This window comes from Zalophus californianus, chromosome 14 (assembly GCF_009762305.2).
Source record: "Zalophus californianus isolate mZalCal1 chromosome 14, mZalCal1.pri.v2, whole genome shotgun sequence".
NCBI classification, from domain to species: domain Eukaryota; kingdom Metazoa; phylum Chordata; class Mammalia; order Carnivora; family Otariidae; genus Zalophus; species Zalophus californianus.
In genome coordinates this window covers 40,610,344-40,622,047 of record NC_045608.1, presented here as the reverse complement: position 1 = coordinate 40,622,047, position 11,704 = coordinate 40,610,344, and the positions used below count along the sequence as shown (strand labels likewise).

The following is an 11,704-nucleotide window of genomic DNA, read 5'->3' as shown; positions in this document are numbered from 1 at the left end:
CCAATGCAGACAGAGCCCCAGGGTGAGCCTAGACCCTGCTGTCAGAGCCTGTTGGGCTCTTAGGCTTATCATCTCAGGTATATGCAAATTGACCCAATTCCCAGATGAGTTCACACCCTAGGGCTGACACTATGCTTAACTTTTCCTTCAGTTCTGGCACCTTTGTTCTGGGAGTTACATAAAAGATTACATTGGAACCACCTCCACATTTCCAGAAACGGTTTTTTTCCTTCCTTGTTGAAAGCCAACTGGAAGATTCGGGGATTTTTTTTGTTGTTCTAAACATGCCTCAGAATTCACTTTATGAACGATTTGTTTCCTTGTTTGCAAAAGTAGGTGCTAAAACTCATCCATGTTTGGTGAACTGAAAATCAAGGTAGTCTTCTTGGAAAGTTCATTAGCAATATTTAAAAACAAAGTACACGTCCAATTGTCTTGGAGTAAAACCTGTAGATACACCTTCCACATGTACTGAAGATACATTGTAAAACGATTTTTACTGCAGATTTTTTTTTGCCATAGTAAGCTGTGGAAATGGCCTAAATGTTCATCAAGCCGGGGACTAAATACCATATTATAGTTCATCCATAAAATGGAATGCTATGGAGCCAATAAAGACAATAGGTGGATCATAATCTGAAATGAAGCAACACATCATTAAATGAAGGAAAGCAAACAATAAAGGAATGTGTCTAGTATGCTTCATGTTTGTGGGGAAATAAAAAATACATATGCTTGAGTATGCATAGATAAATTTCAAAAGGAAAAACAATAAATTGTTCAAAGATGTTGAATGTTGCAGAAAAGAACTGGAGCGAAAAATAGGCTTATTTTCAACGTCTACCCTTTTGTTCTGTTTGTATTTTCATATGTGTACCTTTTCCACCGGTAAAAGAACGACAGATACGTGGCTTTGCTTGCACAAATCATACATGTATGAACAAAGAATCTAGAGTTAGATGGGATTGAAAGCCTAGCTCTGTCAGTTACCAGGGACCTTGGGGCGCCCCCTAAAGTCTCTGTAAGTTACTTGTAGTGACTACCTCATTCTGAGGGTTACTTGAAGATTAAGTTGCGAACTGCATATGAAGCAATATAGCCAGGACACAAGGCACTTTCCCAGCAAATGTAAATGTGTAATAATAATGGTGATGATGGTAATAAGGGGAGTGAACCTTTGAGTGTTTCCCATTTGCCGGGCACCATATTGAGAGCTTTTCATGTGTTGATTTATTTAATCCTTAGAACAACCTTATGAGGTAAGGGCTATTTGCATCCTAATCATACAGGTGGGGAAACTGAGGTACAGAGAAGTTAGGTAACTTGCCCCCCAAAGACACAGCTTGTCAGCCGGGATTCAAACACAGGTGGTCTGGCCACAACCTGAGCTCTTTCCCACTTGCAGAATGGCCCTGTCCCTGCTGGACAGACAGGCCCACTCACGGCACAATTCTGAAGCAGATCAGAGAGTCAGTCTAGTTTCTAAGAGAAATGCTGGAAACATCTGTAAGCCTATGGCAACATGTTCCTACCCCACCCCACGGCAGAATATTACAATCAAAATGTCACATGGGTCTTTCCCCTGGAGGATGTGGGGACTTTCCCTCTGCCCTTGTTTCCTCCCACCTGGATCCTCTCTGCTTGTGAATCTGGAGTCGCTGACAGAAACGCTGCTTGGAAATTATTACTTTGGGCTGAAGCCAACAGGGATTATGAGGTGTGGAGGGGGTGAGAGACCTGCATTTATTATCTAATAAATTTATTTGTTTTCAAGATTTTATTTATTTGACAGAGAATGAGAGAGCAGAAGCAGGGGGAGGGCAGAGGGAGGGAGAAGCAGGCTCCCCACTGAGCAGGGAGCGCCACATCGGGCTCCATCCCAGGATCCTGGGATCATGACCTGAGCTGAAGGCAGACGCTTAACCGACTGAGCCACCCAGGTGCCCCTAATAAACAAATTTAAATACTAAGAGCCATTCGGGGACTTGCCCTCTTTAATGAGGCAACACCATTGTCAGAGTAACTTCTCTCAGGATGATACACTAAGGTTCTCAGGGTAGTCAAGACCTCGTACTTTCCTTCAGGTAAGCATTTCCTTAATATTTAACCCAAGTTCTCTCAGTTGAATATTTAACCCAATTCAAATGTGTTGCCTTTGCTGGAAGAATAGCTAGTCCTTGGCTTTCTCTTAACCTACTTTAAAATGAAGTGCCCTTGCACTCGGTGTTATACGCAAACAATGAATCATGGAACACTACATCAAAAACTAATGATGTGATGTATGGTGATTAACATAACATTATAATAATAAAAAAAATGAAGGGCCCTTGAGAACAACTACATGATGAATTCAGCCACTGGCGGATCCTGAAGAGTCTAATGCTGAGACATCTTAGGCTTGCATGGTTAGGGTGTTTTACTTTTTTCTTTGTCTCTAGAATTACTCAGAATTATCTGAATAATTATACCTCACTTTACTGCTATTTACAAAGCACTTTACACTCACTCACACTCAATTAAGAAAAAAAACCCATTTTCCTGTGCCAACATCTCTCCACTGTTCTAATTTTCCAAACTATCGATCAGTTTTTTCCTTTCTCTGTAAGATTTCATTCTGAACAGTCTGCTACCCAAGGGATCCTTGGTGTACCAACTCAAGCCTGGACACGAAGACACCAGCTCTTTTGAAAGGATCGTCCTTCAATCATTTCAGACTCATTGCCTTGCTTGACTGATGTAAGAAACAATTCAGGAGTCCTTGAGTTGCTCTTTCATGCTTGTCAAGCTCAACATTGGAAGTGCCAGGCTCACCAAGATCTCCCAGGTACTGCTCTGGCGAGAGGCCAGGCTGTAGAGGAGAGAAAAGCTCCTCATTGAGCATGCTGGGGAGCGGGGAGGCTGTTGATCAATGTGTTACATTAAATCAAACTGGAAAGGAATCTAAGAGTAAATTATTTAACCTATCTCCTGCTTACCTTTGTTTAAGTTCTGCCTTTGAGGTCTGCTTCTTCTCACACTTGGGAGTTACAGACAGACCTTGTATTGGCCAAGGGCTTATTCTGGAAAGGAAATGATGTGACAAAGCTGGTATTTTTATGGGGTATCTGGCTGGCTCAGTTGGACCTTTGATCCCGGGGGTCGTGAGTTCAAGCCCCACCTAGGGGGTAGAGATTACCAAAATAATAATAATAATAATAATAATAATAATAATAATAATAATTTACAGAAGTAAATAAACATTTCAATAGCAAGAGGTTATTCCCTAGGACCAAAAATCCTTTCAAATTGGCCCTCTTTGAAAGTTAGTAAAATGTTTTTATTTTAATCTGGAGAGATGTTTCCTCCGCTATACTTTATGGGGCCATCCGTATAGTATTATCTAACTCCCCAGATGTTTCTCCTCATTTTTCGTAATAGATATTGCTGGCTGGCATTGGATTTGAAAGCCCTCGGAAGAAGGAAGGGCTCATCAACTGATGACTATGTCTGCAAATCTCAGAAGGCTAGCTCAGCAGGAGTATTTTCTATTTGCAGAGCACTGACCCCCAGAAGCAGTGAAAGCACCAGGATTTAAGCCTACAAAACCTGTAATTGTTGTATATCACCTTCCTTAGTGTCAATAGGGAGAACGCTTTTTCCTCCTTTGTAACAGAAGAGGAAACTATGACTATTTGCTTCCCTTTCTCTCTTTCCAAAGTGAAAAGGTGAATTTTTCTATGGAAAAATCTCTTTATTGTGATCTCTGTGGAAGCTCTCTGTGACAATGCTTTGCGTATCAAGTAATCTGGAAGGAGGAAATTAGCATCTACTTCTCCCAGAAGGAAGTGTGAAGAGGAAGAATGGCAGTCTTCAAACGTACTAATGAAAACATTGGGTGCAATGAATAGCGAGTTGAATCAGCTACATGGCAGAGCTTGACTTCTGGTGTTTATCAGAGGGCTTTCCTGCTTTCAGCCATTTTCTATAAATTCAGGCTTGTGCTCATTTTCATAGAAACATAATGAAATAATCCATTCTCAGGCTAAATGGAGAACCAGGAATCAGGAACCACCGGTACTGGGGTTTCACATTCTTGTGACTGTCTGGTGATGTCTCCCTAAGCCAGCAGTAAGCCCGGAGGAAAGCATAGGGACCAGGAAGCAGCACACAATTTCCTCTCTTTGCTTTAGGGGAGATAATGAGTGACTTACAGAGGAATTTAAGACCTACTATGTAAACTCACAGTAAATGAGTTGGGACCCAGAGAGGGTTTTCAGACACGGTCACCAGTTTGTTTGCAAAAGGAGCTGATCTGATCTTGGTTTAGCAGCTGAAAGTCAAACAGCCTATTGAGCAAACCTCAGGTACATTTCAGACCCTTTAGTATCACTGACATTTGAGAATGAACACATTCAGACGCTATGATTTTTAACATGCCATTTATTTAAACCAAAATCAATTTGTATTTTCAAGGGGTAGCTTTCAAAGATACTAAAAAAAATTCATGTTTAGAGCAAACAATTTTGTTCAATGTCTATAAAAAATAAAATTACATTTTTTGGGGGGAATGGACCTTGTAACATGAGAAGTTGAAATTTGCTTTACTGAAATTCAAAGTTTTACAGACGAAGACAAACTCGTTTTGTTTTGGGATTGGCCAAAATGTTTAAGAAGCCCCAGTGAAATATAAGAATTAATTTGGTAAAAGGCAAGAAGTATAATCGCGGTTCACACTTCATGAATAGTCAGTGCATGAACCCAGGTAATGAGATCTTTGAGGTTTCACAGAGATTGAGCCACTTGATCGATCCTCTTTTGAAACAGTTTCAAAAGTACATCGTGTTATTTTGGAAATAGGCAAAGTTCTTGCTTATGTTGGCTTATCTGCTTAATTTCCACGTTTGTTGCATATACATGGGTGGGTTTGCCCAAGAACTTGGTGGGGAAGAACTACTGTGGACACAGGTTACAGAGTTTGGCATTTTCAGAGATGTGTAAGTCCACTTCTCATAAAACATTCTAATTTACCTTTTGAGGGGTAAATCTGTATTTTTGTATATAAAGTAAGGTTTATGAATATGACCGAGATGAAAACCAGAGGAAATGGGACAGTGGCAAATAATTATCAATTCTAAATGTGGGATGAAGGACAGAGACCCCACTGAAGAGGAGGCTGAACAAAGGCTTAGATTTTGGACCCAAATCTGTCACTTAATAATTGTGTCCCACTGGGCAAGTCACTAAGCCTCAGTGAGGATAGTTTTTCATTACTTCGGGGATGAAATATAAACCACAAAGCATTATTCTGATCTTCCAAGTGTAGGAGCTGTATAGGAAACAAAATGGATGAAATGTTTGAGAAGAGATCCAAGTGGGTAAAATAGGCACAAATTTGCACATATTTGAGAGGCTAATAATTTCTTTCATGAAATATACAGCTCCCGACCTGAAACTTTCATATGCATGTGATCATCATAATAAAAGGCCTTTTGGTTTTCAGTGTTTTTTTTTTAAGATTTTATTTATTTATTTGAGAGAGAGAATGAGATAGAGAGAGAGAGCATGAGAGGGGGGAGGGTCCGAGGGAGAAGCAGACTCCCTGCTGAGCAGGGAGCCCGAGTGGGACTCAATCGCGGGACTCCAGGATCATGGCCGGAGCCGAAGGCAGTCGCTTAACCAACTGAGCCACCCAGGCACCCATGGTTTTCAGTGTTTTGATCCCTTACATAGGATACAAGGTCTACCGACAACAGTGGCTAGCATATGTGTTGTTACAATGAAAGTTAGAATGATGTTTCTTAATTGCTTAATTATTCCCTCCAAAGACAATTATATTTTGGAAGAAGCAGGGCTTTGTAGTGAAAACACACAGACCTGAAAGCAGTGCATTATTATTTTATTAATTTCTTCTTTTTACATTATGGGAAACATTCATCTATTTACAATTTTTTTTTTGTCCACACACAATCTAGGTAAATAAGCCTATGAAATTCCACTTCATAAAGCCATAAAAACGTTCCCCACCCCTCCATCTGAAGGCTTTCAAATGAATCTGTTTTTTTCCCAAACCAAAATAATTTTTAAAAATTACATCGGGAATTCAGATATGCTAGTGATTTACATTCCAGTTATTTAAAATATGCATCTAGACATGTTTTAAAAAAGAAATGGTAAATTCACAAGGATAAGGCTCAAATTAAAGTGGTAATGCACAGTAAAACATTAAGGAAACATCTATAAATAACAGAAATATATTACAAATAAATTAGTTCTATTTACCATTTCAAATATTAAAAATCTTTAATCCATTTCTTCATCTCTCTTTACAAAAAGGTTATGTGAATTGTATGGAAACATCTGCAAAAAATATAATAAATACTTAATTTCTTTGAACGTTTTTTGATGTGGGAGACAAACTTCTTTTGTAATACCCCCCTCCCCAAGAAAATGCCCAAACAGCTTTATACCAAAGTTAAACAAAATAAGTAATTTTTCAGGGTACATACATTTTCCATTATGAACTAAAAAACATTTCTACAAATACATCAAAAAGAACAATGTAACAAAGGTTATGCTCATGGATGTCAGCTTAAGGGGGCAAGTGGTTAACAAGCAGCTTTATGTGGGGTCATGTTTTAAGATCAGTAATTAGCTTCTTATAAAGTGTTTGTACAATTTGTGTTTTTAAGGAAGGCAAAGGTCATGATGCCTGTAGGCATTCAGCTAAAAGATTTAAAATTCTTACCAAAAATAGCTTATGAATATACAAATACCATTCACATAGACAAGATAAATAGGCCTTCTCTTGTCTCTCTTTAAAATATCCTGGGCTAAACCAGTTTCCAAAGAAAATACTGTAGGATGATCTTGAATCATATTAGAAATCTATTTCTTAATCCCAATCTCATCTCTACTTCAGGGCATGGAGCTGTAGTTGGGAACATGGGTCTTCCAGTGGATGTCGCTTCCTTCACGTTAATCTATGAGTGCCAAGTCATTTTCGGGATTGAATGTGATTAGAGGCTACCCAAGGCGGCAGTTGGCCTTACTTGATGCAAACTTTGTGTGACCTTCCATTGCTGCTACAAAGCAAAGAAAAGGTATATTCTTTTTAACACAAGCGGACACTTGAAGTTCAAAATCTCTGTAAGCTCCAATTGTGTAAAGCACTCAAGGTGCTTTGTTCACTCCAGTTAAAAGTTGGTTGGTTGGTTTTTAAATAAGTTAGTAGCCCTTTTCTTGTAAACCACAGCAGTAAACATTTGTGCCCTGTTTATAAAGATAGCTCAAAGCATCAATGGCTCTGAGAGGTAGCGAATTCCCTAGTGGTTTTAGAATATGTCTGTGAAAATAGTTGTTGCCAGAACCCATCACCTCTCTTAATTTCATAAATAAAATTAAATTAGCACCTGGCTACGAGAGTGTATTTTTTAAAAGAGCTCTGGTGCAAGCTTATTAGATGTGTGTTTTTAGTCTGTCAGTTTTCAATGATAATTTATAATGCTTTGGGGTGGGAGCTGGGCATAAAATGCCAGTGATACTTTAAGATCACCACATCCTAAATGTTTAAACTGCTACGAGTAAGGGCATTTAAAGATAACTTCAGCTAGATGCAAAGTGCACACTGCCCATCCGTCATGACTAAAAGCGTAAATCCACATTCTCCGCCAAATGCCTGGGTTTCTTTCAGTGCTTGTGGATCATGACTTTTCCCCCCTTCCTGGTGGTTGCTGAACATTTCAGGCCAAATTTCTTCTCTCACTACCTGGGACCTCAAGATGAGGGGCAGCTCTTTGGAATGAGGCTGCATATCTACTTGGATAGGAAATTGATTTTATCTGTTTGACATAGGACACAATCCTTATGCTGGGGTGTGATAGGGCTCTGGATAGTAGTGAGAGAAGACCAAAGGAGAAAATATGTCTGGCATTACAAACTACTGGGTTACAACAGATGGATGTATAGCATTCAAAGGGATGATGGGAAAATCCAAACTTCTCTCTGAAAACACCCTAGCTGCCATTTACAGGACTTCTTAAGCAAATGTGTACTTATATATGTGTAATTAGGTAGGCCCCCCAGGATGGACACTAACAAATTAAGAGGACCAACACTTTCCCCTTTAAAGACCCCCACCACAATAACAGTATAATACACATAGTACAATAAAAGTTGATAAAACACTTCAGGTCTAAATTTCCTTAATAATAGGACAAAAAGAAAATCCCCCTTACGTAGTATATCTGAAACTATCAGTGCTTCCTTGCCTTTCTTCATTTTATTGCCTTTCAGAATAGATTAATTTCCCTGAAAGATCGAATTTACAATCTTCTGCTGATTGAAACATTTGAAGCAGTGATTGATGGAGTAACAGTGAGGCAGTTTGTGCAGCTGTGAGTGAAGCAGGTACCCCCAGCACCTGCTGATTTTGCTTCTCCCTTCCCCACTACTCATCCAGGTCCCCCACCCCCGGCCCAACTTGGTCCCCTCTTGGATTGTCACTCATCGATTCCGGTGAGATGGCGTGATTTCTGAGCTTGGAAATAAAGTGCTCCATCTGCTTTACAAAATAATAACCGTTTAGGGGAAATAAAGGGAATCGGAGCCCTAGTTTCTTTCACGTGGAAGACGGTTAAGTCCCAAAGGATCACCCTGTGATACTGGATTTCTGAAATACCCTATGATTTTATATTGCTGAGCTCTAGGGACAGACTAGCTTGGGAGAACTGAGGCTGGTGGGCGACCTAAAGGGGCCATTTCTACACAGGTGGGTTTGGTTCTGGCAAGAAAAGAAAGGGCCGGCTCTCCGGATGAGGCAGGGTGACGCGTCAGTACGGGTGGCGAAGCTCGGTGGAGAAGAGAAGAACATGGGCAAACCGGTCCGGGCGGCGGGGGGCTACTGGGGGACGGCTCCTGCAAGACCGACAACTACACCGCGACAGTGGAAGTCACTGAGCTCCGGAACGGACGGGCTCGGAGGGCGGGCAGGGGGGCGGAGGGAGGACCGAGCGCGGAGGCGGCGCGGCGGGGCGCGCGGCGGGGCCGGGCGCTCAGAGCCGGGTCTGCGCCTCGGGGATGTAGATCTCGATGCTCTCGGCGCTCTCGGTGGCCGAGTTCTGGCGGACGGACGCGGCGCGCTTGGCGGCCATCAGGCGCTTGCGGGCCTCCTGGCGCTGCGAGCTCTCCAGCGAGCGCTCCCGGATCAGCGGCGCGGGGCCCTTCGCCGGCTTCTTTGGCACTGGAGGAGGGGCCCTTCTCTCCTGATCAAAGCAGAAGGTTCAGGACATTACACAGCTTCTCAGGACAAGCTTGGGGAAAACTGGGATAGGTCAGTAGTTAGAACACGCACATTTTTTTTCTTTTTAACCTAAGGGTGGTTAGTTCTGATCTGCACACTGTTTTATATATATATATATATATATTTTTTTTTTTTCTTTATCATTCTGGCTTCGATATTCAAAAGTTGCGGGGGAAAAAAAAAAGAAGAGAATACCTGTTAGCTTAAGGCCAAGGGTAAGGCTGAATTGCAGAACTAGTCTCTCCAAGGTAAGGATGTGGGTATTTAAAATGCCCCCTGCTGAAAGGCTGCGGCTCCCAGCACATTTAGTGTGGTTCCCTCTGGAGGCTCCAGACTCTTCCGGGTGCCAGAGATGGGTTAGGGCGGCAGCGGCAGCAGCAGCCTCCGGGAACTCTGCGTCCCCTCTAAGGAGGCGAGGCAGCGGGCGCAAGCTCGGCTCAGAGTTTAAAAACATCCCCGCCCTCTCCCGGGGCCCACCCAAACCTGAATGGCCAAATGAGGAAGAAGAGATGATAAGATTGTGTTCTTTAGCTTTGTTGATGCCAAAGTGAGTTATAATACCCGTTTGCACATCACACACAAACACACAGAGATATACTTTCCGGGGTCACCCTGGAGAGAGGACACTGAAAGTTCCTTTTCTGGGGGTGGGGGGTGGGAAGGGGGTGCGGGAGGGCTGGAATCAGTTCCAAGATAGCTTCTAAGACATCCCGGTAGGATGTCGCTCCTTAGGGGCCTCAGGATGGCTGTGGTGGCCCAGAAGGCAATTCCAATCACAGGGACAGACACTGTGCTGTGAAAATTTAACACAGGACTGAAAGAAGTTTCCCCTCAGCATCAGCAAACTATGAAATGGTTGGATATTTTTAAATGCCACTGCAAAAACAAAAGCCATTCAACACTTGGGTCGCAGGAAAAAAAAAATGCAGTGGGAAAGAAGCACATTAAACCACAAAGGAATTTTTAAGGTTGGTGAGCTTTCAGGCTCCAAAAAAGGTCCACGTGAATCTGTTGTTTTCATTTTTAGTGAAATACTTCAATTCTCATGACACAACTGTGAAGGTTATCTTAAAATAGGGTTTCTATGATTCTCCAGGGGGCACTCTTCGTGTCTTAACACTTACACACATTGCCGCAAATCCTCCTCACTCGCCTGGGTGAAGTGCCTGGATAAATTTATTACATTGGAGTTGCCCGCAGGCTGTTTAAAGTGGAGTCTGGGTGGACAGATAAGGGAAGTACAGAGTGCAAACGATATTTGGCCAGCTTTGTGCTCGTTTGTGTCTTCCCCGCAAATTCGTGGAGTGCTGAAAAGCTCTGGTCATAGGCAAAGTGTATAAAAATTTAGAAATCCAGTTCACTAATGACTCACTGTGTAAACATCAATAGGGTACATATGTCAATTCTTAGCATCACAATTTTTGGACACTTTAAATCTTCATTGTTGGGTAACTTGTGATATTTTGAAAAGTAAGAATATTGGAAACTGTTTAGTCATATCTTCCTTTACTTGTACTTTAGAAAAAAAAAACAGTAATATTGGAAAAAAAATCAGTGAATGAGAAATTAGAAGGATCAGCTCTAGAAACTAAATTACCAGTATATGTGTACATCTGTAGTGTTTTCTTAAAATAAGAACAATTTTAAAGCTTATTTAGTAGACAGTTTTAAACACAGATTAAAGAAAACTAGATGGAGTGCGAATGTCTGGCTTCCCAAGTGAGAGGCCACACATATATCAATGGTACTTTAATGCTTAACACTAAAAACCCCAAGGTTGATGGTGACAGCATTGGAGAGGAGGAACAATGACAATAACCCTCCTGTCAATTATGCATGGCCCTGGGCACTGGAGTTCTCCTGGGAGTCTACTGGCCCTATGAACCTGGATACTATGATGGAGAGCAGCAGAATGGACTGGATTACTGTTAGCTCTCTGATAGGTAAGGACATCCGAAAAGGGCATGGCTACCAGTGCTTCATGGGAAAAGCCAAGCCTAATTTTTAGAAGATGAATCTCTCGGAACTGTTTGACCTCAGGCCATAGGAAAGCAAAGGGTTAAAAAAGTCAAGCATGACAGGCCAGCCTAGGGAGGTGGATATTGGATACTTGTGTGAGCCTGGTAGAGCCACAATAATCAAATGTGAAAATTGCAGTTTATTCATTAAAGTAAGAGAAGTTGAGTCTTTATTTCTAGACTGTTGAATGAGGAACCCAGTGAGCAATAGTCCCCAAGGCAAATCAACCCAAAGTAAAACTCTTAAAAAAAAAAATCCCAACATTTATGATTACTGTGAAACTTTATGGTGTATATTTTTAAACTTGAACAACAGTGGTTTCTTTATTACTATATTTATGAAATGATTATCAAAGTCAGTTAGTTTTCAGGGCTTCCTATTTTTCTCCGAAACACATCCTAGGGGTGT

The 11,704-nt window shown here is 41.4% G+C and overlaps 1 protein-coding gene across 11 annotated transcripts in view; it reads right to left on the bottom strand.

The window, feature by feature from the left end:
- Nucleotides 1-5,840: 5,840 nt before the first annotated feature.
- DLGAP1 (DLG associated protein 1) overlaps nt 5,841-11,704 on the bottom strand; it is a 932,188-nt gene continuing 926,324 nt past the window's right edge. For 6 of the 11 annotated variants that reach the window (XM_027575623.2, XM_027575628.2, XM_027575624.2 and 3 more), the window contains one exon: nt 5,842-9,239. In XM_027575623.2, coding sequence (XP_027431424.1) covers nt 9,030-9,239 — 210 coding nt within the window. In that variant the 3' untranslated portion in view covers nt 5,842-9,029. Of the gene's footprint in view, nt 9,240-11,704 lie in introns of all 11 variants that reach the window. The other 5 variants (XM_027575621.2, XM_027575619.2, XM_027575622.2 and 2 more) reach the window with 1 other exon arrangement.